This window comes from Saccopteryx leptura, chromosome 2 (genome assembly GCF_036850995.1).
Source record: "Saccopteryx leptura isolate mSacLep1 chromosome 2, mSacLep1_pri_phased_curated, whole genome shotgun sequence".
Taxonomy (NCBI): Eukaryota; Metazoa; Chordata; class Mammalia; order Chiroptera; family Emballonuridae; genus Saccopteryx; species Saccopteryx leptura.
Window position 1 is genome coordinate 259,114,536 of NC_089504.1, and position 18,089 is coordinate 259,132,624.

General features: G+C 37.4%; 1 protein-coding gene across 5 annotated transcripts in view; it reads left to right on the forward strand.

Annotated features, from left to right (window-relative positions):
- RABGAP1L (RAB GTPase activating protein 1 like) overlaps window positions 1-18,089 on the forward strand; it is a 551,348-nt gene that overhangs the window by 93,269 nt on the left and 439,990 nt on the right. For all 5 annotated transcript variants that reach the window (XR_010749414.1, XM_066371551.1, XM_066371553.1 and 2 more), the window contains 3 exons: window positions 2,372-2,474; window positions 5,470-5,636; window positions 7,096-7,237. Coding sequence is in view for 4 of the 5 variants with exons in the window: in XM_066371551.1 (XP_066227648.1) it covers window positions 2,372-2,474; window positions 5,470-5,636; window positions 7,096-7,237 (412 nt within the window). In the remaining variant the exon portion in view is untranslated. The remainder of the gene's footprint in view (window positions 1-2,371; window positions 2,475-5,469; window positions 5,637-7,095; window positions 7,238-18,089) is intronic.

Sequence of the window (18,089 nt, forward strand, 5' to 3'; positions counted from 1 at the left end):
TTTTCCTTACCGTATAGTTTCTGCTTTCATCATGTATCTACTTCATTTTATTTAAAAATTTTTTAAATTTTTATTGAATTTATTGGGATGACATTGGTTGATAAAATTACATATGGTTTTAGGTATACAATTCTATCATGCATCATCTGTATATTGTGTTGTGTGATCACCACCCCAAGTCACACCTCCTTCTGTTGTCTAACTTTATCTTATATATTGTTGCCTATCATCACCTGTCTTCTTCCAAAACCTTTCAGCTCTGTATTAATTGCCCACTTTCCTTTGTATTTGTTCATTGAAAGAAAGAATTTGGTCTGGCTCATCTTTTTGGACTCAAGCACAGCACTATTCTTGTCCACAGATGGATTGTTTTTTTTTTTGGGGGGGGATTAGATGCCTATTCTTGTTCCGAATAAGGGTTTAATTAGAGGGTAGAGAGAGAGAGTAAGGGAAAGAGAAGAAGGTAGAGGGGGAGAGGGAGAGAAAGAGAGAGAATATAAATATTTGAGTATTGTAGGTACTGAGTGAATTTCTTTTACATGACCTTCAGTATATTTCATTGAATGTGATCCTTGCACTCAAGCTATGCAGTCTGATTAGTGAAGTACCACCAATACACTGGAAAAATATACACAATAGACTGACCTGTGGTGGCGCAGTGGATAAAGCGTCGACCTGGAATGCTGAGGTCGCCGGTTCAAAACCCTGGGCTTGCCTGGTTAAGGCACATATGGGAATTGATGCTTCCTACTCCTCCCTTCTCTCTCTCTCTCTCTCTCTCTCTCTCTCTCTCTCTCTCCCCCCCCCCCCAAATGAATAAATAAAATCTTTAAAAAAAAAAAAACCCAAAAAACTGAGCTACCCAACCAGGGCCAAAACCTTCTTCCAAAAAAAAAAAAAAAAAAAAATATACACAATAGTTACCAAATGACTGAAACAATTTTGTAGGGATTCAGAGAAGCATTTGTGCGGGGGTAATATTGAAAAAAAATTTTCTCTTTCTTTTTGTCTGACCCTTTGAGCCCTATCTATTCATAGTAGGATATTGGTACAGAAAAGTAAAAGTACTGTAGATAATATTCTTTTTTGTGTATGCACATGCTTATATTCTGAGTGCTGTTCTCCGATGGGACAACTTTTAACCTCCCCACCCACAGTGTATGTGTGTGCGCGTGTACCCCCCCCCCCCCCACACACACACACAGAGCTGTATGTGATCTTGGTCTCAATATAGTGAGTTGCTGGGTTCTGTAGAGAGTCAGGAGGTGTCTGGGTAAAAGTCTTAAAAAATGGAGGAAATGAAGAGGAAGGGGAGAGGGGAGAAGGGAAGAAGAAGAGAGAGAGTGTAAGGGTAGAAGGAGATAGTAAGCTTCCATGTTGATTAAAAACCAGTATTAGTCGGCCCTGGCCAGTTGGCTCAGTGGTAGAGTGTCAGCCTGGCATGCAGGAGTCCCGGGTTCGATTCCCAGCCAGGGCACACAGGAGAAGTGCCCATTTGCTTCTCCACCCCTCCCCCTCTCCTTCCTCTCTTGTCTCTCTCTTCCCTTCCCGCAGCCAAGGCTCCACTGGAGCAAAGTTTGCCCGGGCGCTGAGGATGGCTCTGTGGCCTCTGCCTCAGGCGCTAGAATGGCTCTGATTGAGGCAGAGTGACGCCCCAAGATGGGCAGAGCATCGCCCCCTGGTGGGCATGCTGGGTGGATCCCGGTCGGGCACATGTGGGAGTCTGTCTGACTGCCTCCCCGTTTCCAGCTTCGGAAAAATACAAACAAACAAACAAACCAGTATTAGTCTCCTAACATCAATTTATAATTGTAAGAAAGTGTATAAATGTTTGACATGTATAAAGTAGGAAAATATTTACCTTAAAGGTATTGATATTGACAAAGTAAATTAATATTTTAAGAATATATTAAAAGTTAGAACATTAGAGAAAAAATTCCTTATTTTTTTGTGATTAGCTGTTATGGTAATTCTATGTAACTTTTCAGTGAGATCTGTATTATAGTTTCCATAGCAACTGTATACATCTTCCTATCTGTACGTAAATGAGATTTTGACAGCCAGCCTAAGATAAAGTTAAGTGTAACTTCATAACAATATTATGATTTTGTTATCCAGCATGAAAGAGTATACTTTTATCCAAGAAGTACGTGTCTCTTAAAAGAAATTCTATTTGAAGAAAGCTGTAGGAGAATTTCATATTTAAAGAAATGTTTTTGTAGGGTGAAAACATTTACAAAGAAAATAAACTCCTGTTTTCATTGTAAATCCAAATTTCAGTAAAGAAAATTGGATTGTTTAAAGTCAGATACATTTGTTATTTGAAATGGTGATTTTCTTGATGTATATATTCCTTCCTGAATGTCCACAGGAATCCATGGGGAAGAGCTATGATGGCAGGGCTTACGTTATTACCGGCATGTGGAACCCCAATGTACCCATATTTCTGGCACTTAATGAAGAAACCCCAAAAGGTGAATTTTCTTAAATGATTTCTTGTTATTTGCTTAAAATTGTACATTATTTTGTTTTGCCATATAAAAAAAAAAACCACTGGTGCTCATTTAAAATGGAGTTATTTTATTCATGAATAGATCTTACTGTAAAATTTAGCCCAGTCTTGATATATGTGTTGTTATGTACAATAAATACATCGGATATAGTTTTCTTAGTATTCATTGTGAATTTTTATTTTACTACACATATAGTTGACATTGAACACTGCCATACTGAGGTGCAGTAGGAAGCAGTCCACAGATTCAGTAGGAATAACACTCTCTGGCCAGAAAAGTTAAAGAAATGCAGTAAACAGAACATTTACTGACATTGAAAGCTTTGGAATTTGAATTTTAAGAAGATTGTTATTTATCTAATATTATGTTAGAATGGTGCTCTAAAGTGTGTGTAAAAGATCAATTTGTATCTCTTTTAAGTCCTTTCAGTTTTCTTCTTTTAAAAATAATTTTATTTTCAATTACAGTTGGCATATAATATTATATTAGGAGTTATTCTTCTTTAGGTTTTGAAAATCTTTTCCCCTACTTTATGCATCTATTGCAAAAAAGCTCCACTAATCGAAAGAATCCCCCCCTCAAATACACAAATTAATTTTATTAAATTATGTAGAAAGTATTTTTGCCTTGTGTTTCATATGTCATTATAGACTTGTTTTATTTGGAGGGAAATGATGGAAGAATATGAAAGAAATGATGAAAAGGAATTCTGAAATTGTGCCTATCTTTGATAAGTATTTTAACTTTAAAAATTATGATATAGCTTACTTATTTTTTTCTTTATTGCTTTTTTGTTTCAGTCTTTTGACTTTTGGGAGCTTAGAGCTTAGTAATGTATAGCTAAAGGATTTCATTTTGCATCTTAATACACATTTAATCCTCAAATAAAAGATAACATTTTAAATTTATTTGTTGTGTTAAACTTTATGTAATACTATAATAATATTCTGATCCATAAGGTAATATATTTTAAAATTATTTCATGTGCAACCCCAAAAGTGTTGACCTGATTTCTAAAATTTTCAAATGGTGTCCTTGATATAAATTATTTAGAAGATTCATGAATTACGGTTTGACTTTTACAGAAGAAGTTGAGTCCCTGGGAGAGGAGCTGTTTTGGGTCTTTTCACTGTACTAAGTTGTGTATTAGTCTCTACTTTTTGTTTTTCTCTCTCACCTTTCTTCATTACTCCCTTAGACTTAAAGGACTTCTAGGTCAAGTACAATGTCTAGAGAATCCTACTTTCTCTTGAATTGGCAGGTAGAATGCTTGTAATTAGTAAGAATGTAATACAATTTTTGTTGAATTTGATATTAATAGATGTGGTTGATAAATATCAATGTTATGTAATATATTTTAAAAAGACTTTATTTATTTTACAGAGAGAGAGAGAGAGAGAGAGAGAGAGAGAGGGGAGCACGGTGGGGGGTGTAATGAGAAGTATCAACTCAAAGTTGTTTCACTTTAGTTGTTCATTGCTTGCTTGTTGCTTGTCCTAAGTGCCTCGATCAGGCAAGCCCAGGGTTTTGAACTGGTGACCTTAGTGTTCCAGGTTGACACTCTATCCCCTGCACCACTCCAGGCTAGGTTGTGTTGTATAATATTTTTAAAAACACTATTAAATATTTCTTTTAATGGGTTTGGTTATTTGATCTTTCCTCTACTTGAGAACTAAAAGTGATGGCACAATAAATTTAAAAAGATTTTTAAAAATAATGAATAAATAACAAAATGGTGTGGAGTAACCAAGCCACAGATTCAAAAACTCCAATAAAATGAAATCCATATTTCAGCCTACCATTGTGAAACTGTAGAAAACCAGTAGCCACTGGCCTGGAAGCTTCTAGATTCAAATTAAAGGAAGTTTGTGGTCAAGTAAATGTTTTAAATAATAATGGAAAATTTGGTAATAGCATACTGTTTTTTTCTAAAGCACTTACAAGGACTCAGGGATATAGGGAAGGGCAAACCTAGATTTACAGTTGCTCATATGGAAAATAGTACAATAATTAATAAATAATAGTACGAGAATAGACTCCTGTGTGTTATATACAGCTGTAAACCCATTTGGTGATACTCTGTGTATAATATATATACCGCTCACAAAAATTAGGGGATATTTCAAAATGAATATGAAGCGATCAAAAAAAGAAGCAGTTGATTTTTTTTAAACAAGAACATCAGAAATACAAACGACAAGTAAAAAAAAAATAGTTTGATTGTGCAAATGAGATGCAAAACCAACTCTTATTTCATTGGTGATAATGCACTATACAAAAGTTTGAAAGTACTGGAGTATCTGTACGTTCCCTGATCCCCTAATTTTTGTGAGCAGTTATGAAAACTTAAAAAACTATTTCACTAGACCTTGGATCAGTGATTTTCCTGAGGATAAATAAATATGGACAATGAGACCACTGACAGATCTCTATGGAATACCCTGCAAGCATATAATGTTGAAGTTTTCATTTAATAGCATCTTTCTATATAAATTTCACATTGTGAAGGTAGAGCATCTTTTCTGATTTGACAGTCTTTCCCAAGCAACTCAACAAACAAACATAATTTCTAGTATCTCTTATGAGATGAAAGAGTAAGCCTTTGTGATTTTCCAGAGCTTTTCTGGGAAATCTTAAAGATAGTTTTAGTGTAACAGACATCCTGAAAATATTATAATTTTTTATTTTTTATATTAAGATCTGATTTGGGGAAGGAAAAAAAATTGTCAGTATAGATTTGGACAGGTGATTAAAATAGGATCCTGGGTGTTGAGAAATAAACTTGGAATACTTGGTTATTTATTTAATAAAACTGACATTAAAACATTTAAAATTAAACATAGGAGGTGACAGGATTATAAAGAACCTTAGTTATTTCATAAGTGAGGAAACTGTTTTCTTTAAATAATCGAGGAGAAATAAAGCCTGCATAAAATACAAGAAATTTCCGCTACAGATAAACGAGTGTACATGACTGTGGCAGTGGACATGGTTGTCACGGAGGTGGTGGAGCCCGTCCGCTTTCTCCTGGAGACGGTGGTGCGTGTGTACCCTGCCAATGAGCGGTTTTGGTATTTCAGCAGAAAGACTTTCACGGAGACTTTCTACATGAGGTTGAAACAGGTAGGACCTTTTTGTTATTTTCATATTATAATATATATGTTTTTTTCTGTTATTCTTTTTAGATGCCAGGGTAGTTCCTTATGTGCTGATTTAAAAAAAAATAAAATTTCTGTAATTAAATGACAGTTAGAGCCAGTATAGAGTATTTGTAAAATCGACATCTAGGTAATGTAAGTTAAAAATAACCAGCTAACATAGTATTTATGTACTTCCCCCCTAGAAATGTGTGCCTGTAAAATATCAATGTACTTAATAGAATATTGATTCTATTAAAACAATTTTTCTTCCTTTTATATATAATTAAAAAGACAGGGGATAGAAATATTATACTTTTAGTTATAATGAAAAACTATTCAAGTAATACCTAATTGTCATAGTTATTTCCATCTATAATATTATAATATACAAATCATTTGGCTTATCATTAAGGTTATGAAACTTTTAATATTAAATGAACAAAATTAGGGTTTCTGTGACATTCCTAAATTAGGCACTGTTAGTAGGTAATATGCATAATTTTTGTTTTGCAGTAAAGGAAAAAGGTAACCATTACCAGTCATTCATTCCAGTTACTTGTTGAGTACCTACTATGTGTCAGGCACTGTATCATTTCTGATTGAAAATAAACATAGTCCCTGCCCGATGGTGCTTACTGTCTAGTGAATAAGACAGCCATTTTGAACAAATCAACACGATAATAAATGTGAAATTACATTGTGGTGAGTGCAGTGAAGGAAGAACAGAGTATCATGAGAATCAAAACATAGAGAACTTAGGGTAGATTCTTTGTAGAAGTGAAAGGATCCAAGATTGAGGGGATTAGCAAAGAGTAGGAGGAAAAGCTGTATTGGGAGAGAAAAGATGTTCCTGCACCCTAAGCGGGAGAGAAGGTAAAGGTTTCCAGAACGAAACAAGGCCACAGTACCAGCCTTGGGTGTGGGTGAGGCCCGGGCAGTTTCTCTAGGGCTTTGTAGGCCGTGCTCAGTTAAGTAACTGGCAGTTGCCTTAGTTTTTCCTCCTTAAAAAAAAGCCATTTAGAATGTAAACTCATTATAAGGTAGAAACTGTCTCCTTCCATGAATTATTTGATGAGTGTAGCTGATACCTCTTTACCTCAGTGCGGGGTAGTCGGTCCTAAGAATCTAGCAGCACTTGCTTAATTGCGTGCCTTAGAATCTGCGGTGTTTCAGGCTTTTCTGATATAAAGATTGAGTTCCCCCAAAATGATGAGCAGGTTTCATTGTATTGGTTAATATGATACATACTAGAAGAAGCATGTATTTAGACTATCACATGAAGAACCAAGCGGTTCATACATTTTCTCCATCTCAGCCTTCCTGGCGGTCAGACAGGACATGCCACTCTTCCTTCCAGCTCTTGCTAATAGGCCACCAAAGCGCCACCTTTCAGGGCTGCTCTCACATTCTCGTACTTAAACCCCAGTTTCTGTCTTTCACAGTCTGAGAGAAAAGGTCACACCAGTGCTGGCGACGCCATCTATGAGGTGGTGAGTCTACAGCGAGAGTCCGAGAAGGAAGAACCCGTCACTCCTACTAGTGCAGGAGGCCCAGTGTCACCCCAGGAGGATGATGCAGAAGAGGGTAAGAAGGGACACTTCCTTGGTTCCTTTTTGTATATAGCTGCTTTACTTACAATCCTCAAAGATAGGTGTGTGTGTGTGTGTGTGTGTATGTGTGTGTGTGTGAGAGAGAGAGAGAGAGAGAGAGAGAGAGGGTGGGGTGGGGTGGGGGAGGAGTGAGGATTATTCCTAGTCTCTCACTCTCTGGCTAGATTCTGCTAGATGCAAAGAGAATTTGGTTCATTGGGTTTCATGGTTGTATTGTCCCCAGTGCCACTTATGCAGCTATTTAAGTTTGACAGCCTCACTTTGCTGTTTTACTTCCTATTTTATTTGAAGTGTTTAATGAGAAGTTTCAAATTCTCTCAAGTGCTATTAGAATTTCAGTGAAATGTTATGTCCCACTTCTCATGTGACATTATTCACTTCTGACTTATTTGTTGCCTTATGTAACACTTAGCAGTCGCTTTGTTGAAATGGCATGTTATCTGCTCCGTTATTACCCAGATGCTGCCGAGGTGCTAACCAGCCCCATGAGAGCTGTGCTTCGTTTAGCTCTGTGCTCAGCACACTTTACTAGAAACTAGAACTCAATGACAGACCTTTGCTTTGAGGCCTTATATTATCTGCTAATTGTTAATAATTATTAAAAATAATTTCTGAATTTATATTATCTTTGAAAAAAGCATCTTAAAATTCTCAGTCTTTCTATGAAACCATTTCTTTCTTGGATTGCTATAAAAATAATAGTGATTTTTAGCTAATAGATATTGAATGCTTATGCTAGACATCATTCTGAGTGTTTAATTAAAAAACTTGATGACAATATAATTTACTACTATGGAACGTATATTAAGTGTATGTTAGTTCATGGAAATTTTTACAAATAACCACCAACAGAATCATAATATAAAACATTTCTATTGCACAAAAAAAATCTTCTTTCATCCCCTTTAGAGTCCATCCTTTCCCCACTCTTGTGGTCCCGGGCAGCCACTGATCTGTTTTCTGTTACCATGTTTACCTTTTCTATAGTTTCATATAGAAGGAATCATATAGTATAGTCTTTTGTATATGGCTTTTTCACATAGTACAATACTTTTGAGGCTTATCTATGTTGGGTCAGTATTTGGTCCCTTTTTATTGCTGAGTAGTAATCTATTGTAAAGATATACCACAATTTGTTTATCTAGTCACCAGTTAATGGACTTTTGAGTAGTTTCTAGTAATTGACTACTAGGAGTAAAGCTGCTGTGAATATTTGAGTACAAGTAATAGGTGAATATATGTTTTCATTTCTCTTGGGTAAAAACCTAGGAGTGAACTGGCTGGGTCTTATGGTAAGTGTATGCTTAACTTTATAAGAAATCATTAAGCTGTATTTCAAAGTAGCTGTACCATTTTCCGTCCCCGTCAACAACATGAGTCAGTTGTTCCATATCTTATCAACATTTGACATGGTCAGTTTAAAAAATTTAAGCCATTCTGGTGGGTATATAGTGGTATTTTCTGTTATTAATTTGCATTTCCCTCATAACTAATGATGTTATACATCTTTTCATATGATATTTGCCACTTGTATATCTTCTTGGGCAAAAGTCTGTTCAAAGCTGTTGTGCATTTTGAAATTGGGTATTTGTCTTTTTGTTGATTTTCAAGATTCTTTATTAGATATGTTTTGCAAATATTTTCTTTCATTCTGTAGTTGACCTTTTCATTTTCTGAAAAATGTCTTTGGAAGAGCAGAAGTTTAATTTTTATGAAGTCTAATTTGTCAATATTTTCCTTTATGACTGTGATTTAAATTTTTATGTATGGTTAGAGAGAGATAGAGGTCAAAGTTCTTTTGTTTTGGCTTAAAAAATAAAAACATTTCTCATCTCTTACGGTTCCTGTGGGTCAGGAGTAGGGAGTGGCTTGCCTGGGCAGTTTGGCGGAGTTTCTCACGAAGCGTCAGATACAGTCCAGTATTGTAGTCATCTGAAGACATTGCTGGTTGGAGCTGGAAGCTTGAACAGACTTCCCAGGAGCTCATTCACATAACTGCCAAAATAATGCTTGTGGTTGGCAGGAACCTTTGCTTCTTCTCCACATAATCCTGCCCCAGGGGCAGCGTGGGAGTCTTTATGTGTAACAGCTGGTTCCCCTAGATAGCAGTCCAAGAGATAGCCACGATGGAAGCTGCAGTGCCTTTGCTGCCCTAGCCTTGGAGTCACACAACATCACTTTGTAGTATTCTGCTGATCGCAGAGTTCAGCCCTTACTGCCGTGGTGTGACTCTATTGTAGTCTATGCAAGACTTCCAGAATACTGTTGTGATCATCTTCATCCTGGCCAACATGAAGAGAACAGACCACACAGAGAAGAATTTGGGACCAGACTAAAAATTATGTGCCCATTGTTTTCTTTCTTTCTTTCTTTTTTTGTTACAGAGACAGAGAGAGGTACAGATAGGAACAGACAGACAGGGAGGGAGAGAGATGAGAAGCATCAGCTCTTTGTTGCGGCACCTTAGTTGTTCATTGTTTGTTTTTTCATATGTGCCTTGACCAGGGGCTACAGCAGACTGAGTGACCCCTTGCTCAACTCAGCAACCTTGGGCTCAAGCTGGTGAGCTGTGCTCAAACCAGATGAGCCCGCGCTCAAACTGGGTGACTTCGGGGTTTTGAACCTGGGTCCTCTGTGTCCCAGTCCAACACTCTATCCACTCTGCCACCGCCTGGTCAGGCCCCTGTGCTCAAACCAGATGAGCCCACACTCAAGCTGGGTGACCTCGGGGTTTTGAACCTGGGTCCTTTGTGTCCCAGTCTGACACCCTATCCACTCTACCACTGCCTGGTCAAGCCCTATTATTTTCTGCTAAAAGAAAAGCATAGGGGTGGTTGGGGAATGTAATTGAGCCATGTGCTCAGGAAGAAAATAAACAGGCATGACATCCACTGGCAAGTTATTTAAACACAAGATTTCAGGCAATTTCTTGCAAAACTGCCATTCCCGTTAGAATTGAAAAATATATGGAACTAGAATTGGGAAAGAACAAAAATAATAGAATGAGAGGCACTTCTCAATAAGAATACATTGCACAACTTAGTACCACATAATTATGCTTCATATTCTGATTTAGTAAATAAAATTCCTCACTTCTCTCCTAATAACTTAAAAGAAGGATAGCTAACTAACACGGGTTAAGTATGCTTTTTGGAATATAATGTGTTAGATATTTAATAGATCTAATTTCATATTTTACATTAACTCTGAGCTATAACTTATTTTTATGTCTCATAGAAAATTGATTAAAAATTTTAAAGTAAATCATTTGAGGCTGTAGGGCTAAAAAGTATAATATACAAAATTTAAACCTATGTCAATCTCACCATAAAGTCCATGAATTTTAGACACATAAGTTCAAGGTATTCTCATTTAACCCACTGAATTGCTATAACTTCACTCTTAATTGTTTAAAAGGTAGTAATTTTTTTTTGAGAAAGACAGAGGAAAGAAGAGGGGGAGAGTGGGAGAGAATTAGGGAGGGAGGGAGAGAGGGAGAGTGAGACAGAGAGAGAGAGAGAGAGAGAAAGAAAGAGAAGCAACCATTTGTTGTACTAAGTTTGGCATTCACTGTTTGCTTCCCATGTGTGCCCTGATTGGGGATCAAACCCACAACCTGGGCCTTTTGGGATGAGTTCTAACCAACTGAGCTAACTGGCCAGGGTTAAAAGATAGTATTTTTAGTATTCCCTTTACAGAAAACATATTCTTGATCTTACATATTCTAGGTCATGTTCTAGATCTGCCTAGAATTGCAGACTTGGATGGAAGGATATACTATAACATGAGACCAAATAGCATTGTTTTATGTGGAAGCATTTTTGAAGAATGATTTCAAGCATGCAGGTAAACCAGTGCATTAAAAAAGAACTTTAGCTATAAAATTTTAAAATTATATTAGCAGAAGCCACACATACTTCTTTAAATGGACAGGTTGTATAAAATTCTGTTGAAGCCATAAGATTCTCTTCAAAAGAATTCTTTCAGACATACAAGCACACCTTTAGTTTGGAAAGGTAGTTTTGATCCAGTGATAATTACTTTAGAGATTTGAAAGTTATACACTATACGTGTACTTTAACAGAAGAGCATTTCTTATGTAAAGCAACATTACTAGAAAATGGATACATTTAAAAGTTAATAACAAACTAATTGAGCCCAGTTTTCTCATTATTAATCAGTGAAGTGTCCAGAAACATCCACTTTTAGGATCTTAAAATCATGTAGATAAGCATTGGTAAGGCCATCATTTTTTAGTTTCAGCAGAGAGCTATGGAGCAAGCTTCGTTTTTCTGGGTTTTTTTTTTGTATTTTTTCGGAAGTGAGAAGTGGAGAGGTAGAGAGACTCCTGCAAGCACCCAACTGGGATCTACCCACCAGGTGACAATGCTCTGCCCATCTTGGCCGTTGCTTCGTTCTAACTGTTCTAACCGGAGCCATTCTAGCGCCTGAGGTAGAGGCCATGGAGCCATCCTCAGCATCTGGGCCAACTTTGCCCCAGTGTAGCCTTGGCTGTGGGAGGGGAAGAGAGAGAGAGAGAGGAAGGAGAGGGGGAAGGGTGGAGAAGCAGATGGGTGCTTCTCCTGTATGCGCTGGCCGGAAATCAAACTGTTTTTTGGGTTTTTTTAATTTATAAAATTTAATTTAATGTGTTGACAAGCTTCATTTTTGATGTAGCCATTTTGACAGGTTTTTTTGGGACACAGTTGTGTCAAAATGGCTATCTCAAAATATAAGGAATGAGGGAAGAGGAGGTAGACTTGAGAATATTCTGGAGGTAAAAATCAATGGGGCTTATACATTAATTGGATGCCCTGGGCAGCAGAGGAAAGGGGAGGGCAAAACATCAGAGGTTCTATCCAGGCTTCTAGCTCAGGTGCCAGCCAGTGAGATGGGGAAGACAGGAAGAGGAAGAAAGAGTAGGTTTGAGGGTGGGGGTGAAATTCACTCAGGGTTAGACGCTGATGAGTTTGAACTCACTGTGGAACATGAAAGTGGGACAGTTTTTCAGTTATTAGAGATAGCCTCAAACAGTGAGAGGTTTTATAGCTGGAAATAAAAGTTTGAGAGTCAACCGCCTGAAGCAAGGAGACTAGCTGACATTTTCTTGGGGGAAATATGGGAGATGTGGGTTGAAAGTAGGGTTTAGGAGATAACTGACATTTTAGAGGTAGATTCAGGAAGAGAAAGCCCAGTAAAGGGAATCGGCAGAGAAATAATCAGAACAATATAAGGAGAGCTAAGAGTGGAGTAATAGACCAGGAGTGGACATTTGTAAGGAGGGGGTGATAAGGGGGTGAATGGCCATGGAGGTCCAACATGATAAGGTCAGGCAATTTACATGGAAATTTAATGCAGAATGGCTGAGTGAGGAGCTTGGCAAGTTCACTTACCAAAAAGCAATGATAGAAGTCAATAAAATCGTCAAAAAACAGGCAGTTTAAGATTTGTGAAAGTGATGAAAACTTTAACAGAAATTGAGAGGCATTTGTTCAAGAAGACCAAAGGCACCTGTAAGAACAGTCTGGTGGTTTAGCCCCCGAGGCTGCCCTCATACCCGCTGTTGTCACAGTAGCTTTAGCGAGTGGGGTGTGCTGTGGAGACCGGTAGCTTTGCCTTCACTGCTGGAAGGGGCTCATTTGATTTGGAGCAAATGTAGAAAACCACATATCGTATTTCTCCATGTATAAGACGCACCCTTTTCCGAAAAATTTGGGGTCTAAAAACTGGGTGCGTCTTATGCAGTGGTTATAGGTTTTTTACTTCCATTTACCACTTTTTTACGCTTGTTTTTGCGCTCATTGTTGAAGACAGTGATTTGTCATCAGACACAGATGAGGGCAAGCTAGTGGATGGGAGTTTTGACAGTGATGAGGAGTTATATGAATTTTGTGATGAATAAAACTTGAGTTCAATAACTTTATATAATACTTTTTTTTTTTTTTCAAATTTCAGGCCTCCAAATTAAGGTATGTCTTATACATGGGGAAATATTTGCTGCAAAGGATTGGGAAGGCCAATGGTAGCTAGTAAGTAGCATGAAGTTGTAATTCTGGTGGCGGAAAGCTACAGATTGCCCAGAATTTTAGCCAGGAGATCTAAGGAGTGAGTGGGCCTTCATAAGATCCAACATGTCGCTGGAGGTCTGGAGGGCTGTGTACGTGTGCAAGGCTGGGCATACACTCAGGAGAGATAGCGAGGGCCCTGACAAGTCACACTTGGGCTGGACAGAAGGCCCTGCATGTGTGAGAATGCTGTCTTCTGAGTGATTTCGCCTCCTTCTTTTTTCTGTGGAGAGAACCTGTGGTGTATGGCTGAAGCCTGATTCTCCTGCAGCCAAACTGTTCGTCTTCCTATGTCCACCAGTGTTGACTTCTAGGAGTCCAGAATCCAGCCTCTCTCTGGGCCTGTCATTTCCTGTGCTGGATTATTGCAGTGCCTCCTAACTGGTCTTCTGCCTGCCGTCTTGTCTCTGTCCCCGGGTTCCACACACCAGCCATAGTCATCCTTTGGACTTTTGTCAGATCCCATTACTTCTCTGCTTAAAACCCCGTGTCGGCCTGACTTCGCTCAGTCAGAGTTCTTTCATCGTGGTTTACAAGGACATATGTGATCTTGCTGTGTGAGTCTTACCTTCCTGTCCTCATTTCCTTCCACTCTCTGCCTCACAAATCCCATACTTGTCCTTTTGCCCTTCCGCTGACATTCCTCTCTGGGCTGTCGCACTTGTTCCGTCTGGCTGGAACTCTGGTTTTCCTCATTGCCACACTTCTCTGTCCCCCTTTCTAGTCTTTCCTTAGGTGCCACCTTCTCAAGATCTTGCCTGCTCAGTAAATATTATGAATAGTTATGAGTGAACAAATAATAAATACTCTATTCTAATAAATATTATAATAATGAAAGTTTTCCCTTTTATAATAATTCAATTAATTATTCAATACTCAAAATAATTCAGTACTAAGGAAGACTACAAAAAGACAAATAGAATTTCTGAAATTGAACTTAAAATTATGAAAAAATAGATAAAATTTTCAATTTCTCATACTTATATATGGTCTGAATAAAAATGATTCATCAGATTTGTTTTTCCTCTAATATTTTTTCACTTCTTAGCAATTTTTCACTACTTGAGATGTTACCTTATCTTTTGCAAATCTATTAGCCATCACCTATATTAAAAAAGCTGTGAAAATTAGAGTAGGAATTAATAGTTTCTTTTCTTTTATAGATAAGGCATTTCATACATTTTCAATACACTTTATTATTAGTTCTGTAATTGACATTTCTGTCAACGCAAGCATCAAAAGTTAGAGCCGGAGGTGGCATTGAAATGTTTTCCTGCTGGGGGGATTGGAATATTCTTTTATTTAATTATTTTCAACAATTTTGCCTGTCAAAGCAAAAATGTAAGTTCAAGTCACTAAATTGTCTTGCTGTAGCTTGTAATTTAACTAAAAAGGGATACAGATTTAAAAGGACTAAAATTGCTCTCAATTTTGGGGGAAAGATCTAAAGTAAAATGAATTAAGATATCTGTATATTTTTCAAATGCTGTTCAAAAAAATGAAACATGTTAAAGAGTATTAATTTGAATGCAAGGAATCTTAGTAGAAAGTTAAGTTCATCAATGTACCATTATAGGGATTATTTTTAAATTACCTTGTCAGCCTATATACTCCCACATGTTCTGAATTGCTCTCACTTCTGAAACTTGAGGCATAGTGGTATAGCTTCATCTGAATTTTAATGTGCTTTCTGTTGGTTGACCTCATACTGGTATAGTAGTAAGACCTCACTTCACGTTGTTGTTGGATTTGTGACTTCAAGTGAAATGATGTATAACAAAACCAATTTTATGATGGGCTAATCACTATAAAGAAGAGTTAAGTTCCTGCTGCACCTCATCAAACAAAATGATGCTGAAGGATAAGAATGTGTCATTCGAGGACCTGCTGTGTGTACTTATTTGTTACACAGATAGTAGTAAGTTGCACGAAGGCAACAGATGGGAATATAGTGTGATTTCCTTTTGGACACATGCCCCTGTCATTGTAAAATACAGGTTGACAGTAATATTAGGTACGTTTTCTTCTTGGCTGCACCTTTTATGTTTGGCATAGTCTGCATTATTTTGTTTTTGTGTTTGCTTGCTTAAAATGCTATCTTAAAAAATGTTTCCCCTTGATTTAAGTGATTGTTAACTGTGTAACACTACTTTTAACTCATTATAACTAGAGAGAAAAACAGTCTTAAACAGTTTAACTAGAAGTTTATTTTCTTTTAATTTCTTAATTCATAGCTGGAGTAGAGAAAAAAAATAATCACTAACAACTTTTACTATAAAAACCAGTGTGTAAATGAAATTTCTCTATATTTAATGAAAAGGTAGAAGATATATAAAATAAATGAGTTTCTAAAGAAAATGTAATGATCATAAAGCACTTACATGTGACGAGCACTGGTCAGTGAAGTGCTTCTCACACTTTAAATGAACATATGCATTGCCTGACGACCTTGCTATAATGAAATCTTTTTTTTTTTATGTCCAGGATGGGACCTGATCAGCATTTCTAAAATACATATTGCCAGATGGCACTGCTCTTGGCCGCACCAGACTCTGAGTAGCAAAGATTTAAATTTCCTACTAGTATTAATTTATTTAATCCTTATTTTAGCCCTAGAAGGATGACATTATTATATCCATTTTACAGATGAGGAGATATGTGCCAAAAAATAATCTTGGCATTCCATATATTATTTCTTTACCAATCAGATATTTTCTTTATTTATAAAATGTGTATGTATGTCAGAGAGAAAGATGGGGAGGAAAGGACTTTGTAATACTGTTGTTTCATTCTTGCATTTTTACACGATTTATTTTAGCAAATTAAGATGATTAAAAATGTATCTGATAAGGGAAGGTATTTGAAAGAAAGTATATTATTTTTCTATTGTTCCATACAGGTTACTAAAACTTATAGCCTCTTAATGACATTCATTATCTCAGAGTTTCAATGAATCAGAGTCTGGGGGTGGTTTAGCTAGGTCTACTGTTCAGGGTCTCATGAAGCTGTATTAAAAGATTTGGTCAGGGCTTTGGGCTCATCTGAGGCTGGGGCTCTCTTCCAAGCTCATGTCATTGTTAGCAGAATTTGTTTTCTTGCAGCTGTGGAAGCCATGGGTGCTTGTTTCTTCAGGGCCAGGAGGAGACATTCTTTATGCTAAGGAAAGGCCCCAGTCCTTGGTTAAGGCTTCACCTGACTAAGTCAGGCCCACCTGGGATAGTCTTTCTTTGATTAACTCAGAAGTCAGACTGATTCGGGACCTTTGTCTGCTGAATCCCTTCACCTTTGCCATATAGCACAACCCAGTCACAGCCATGACATCCATCATATTCACATGTCCTACCCATACTCCATGGTAAGGATTATACAGGGAATGTATACCAGGAGGCAGGAATCTTGGGGGCCATCTAGACAGAGAGCTATGTACCAAAAATGAAGTAAACTATCATTTTTCAAGCTTTATTATATGCGGCTTAAGTGTCTGTTTGTCGCTGATAGCTTATTGGTTGCTTGCCAATGGGGTGAAGTTGCCACGGGGCTGAACGCAAATTGAGTGGGTCAGGGGGAAGGTGAACATTTGTTTGCATTGGCAATCATCTGCTTTTGAAACAATTTAAAGCTGAACGCAAATTGAGCGTGTCAGGGGGAAGGTGAACATTTGTTTGCATTGGCAATCATCTGTTTTACATAAAAACTACGTCTTAACGTAATTTCTTTTAAGAATGCCTCCTAGAAAATACAGCACTGAAGAGGAGAGAAAAGGAGCTAAAGCTGCACAAAAACGGCTTTCTCGACAAAAAGAAACCACTGAGCAGAGAAAGACAAGGCTTGCTTCAGTCGCAGAGCAAATGTGTCTTTCTCGGCAAAATGAGACTGATGAGCATAGAGAAACAAGGCTTGCCTCAGATGCAAGACAAAAAAGCCTGTCTCGACAAAATGAGTCCCTTGAACAAAGGCAGGAGAGAAATGCAAAAAAAAACGACAGAGTAATGCTGACCGAAACGCAAAAAGGATTAAAACAGTTTCAAATGGAGAAACTTTAATTTTTGAGCATTCCTCTGGTGACACGAATATTAAATGTGAACACTGTCAGTCCTTAAACTTCAAGTTAGAAACTAATCGATTTGACCGTGGCAAGAAAGGATTTTCTCAATGTTGCAAGTACAGAAACATTGTAGTTCCACTAATCGAGAATTATCCACCACTCTTGAATAAATTATTGACTAATCAGCATCCAAATAGCAAACAGTACATGGATAGCATTCGATCCATTAATATAGTTCATTTGCTTTTGCGAGCTTAAAAATGATGGAAAGATCTACACAAGAAATGTTGTGTACAAAGATATCTTTGACATGTGAATTAACATTTTATTATTTAAATCACCTTTATTTATTGAGCTAGCGATGGCTCTTAAGAAATGTACCGCCAGTGGTTTCCTTCATTGCACTCTACTTTAAGCAATTAAGCAAGTAGAAGGGGGAAACCCCGTGGGGCACTAAGCAAAGGGGCGTCCTCGCTGCCTGCCCTGGGTAATTCAGTTTGAATTAGCAGACACCTTTGCACAAATCATTTTAATTAGAATTTATAATATCTAGAACAGCGGTCATTTCGTATGACTTCCGGGCTTTCTAGTCTGTTATATACCAGCCACTTTTGCACACATTATCTCAGTTATCACCGTAACTATGCAAGGTGTAGGAACTATTACTCCTTATTTTATAAGTAAATACCTCATTTCTCCTGTTGGACTAGGCCCTA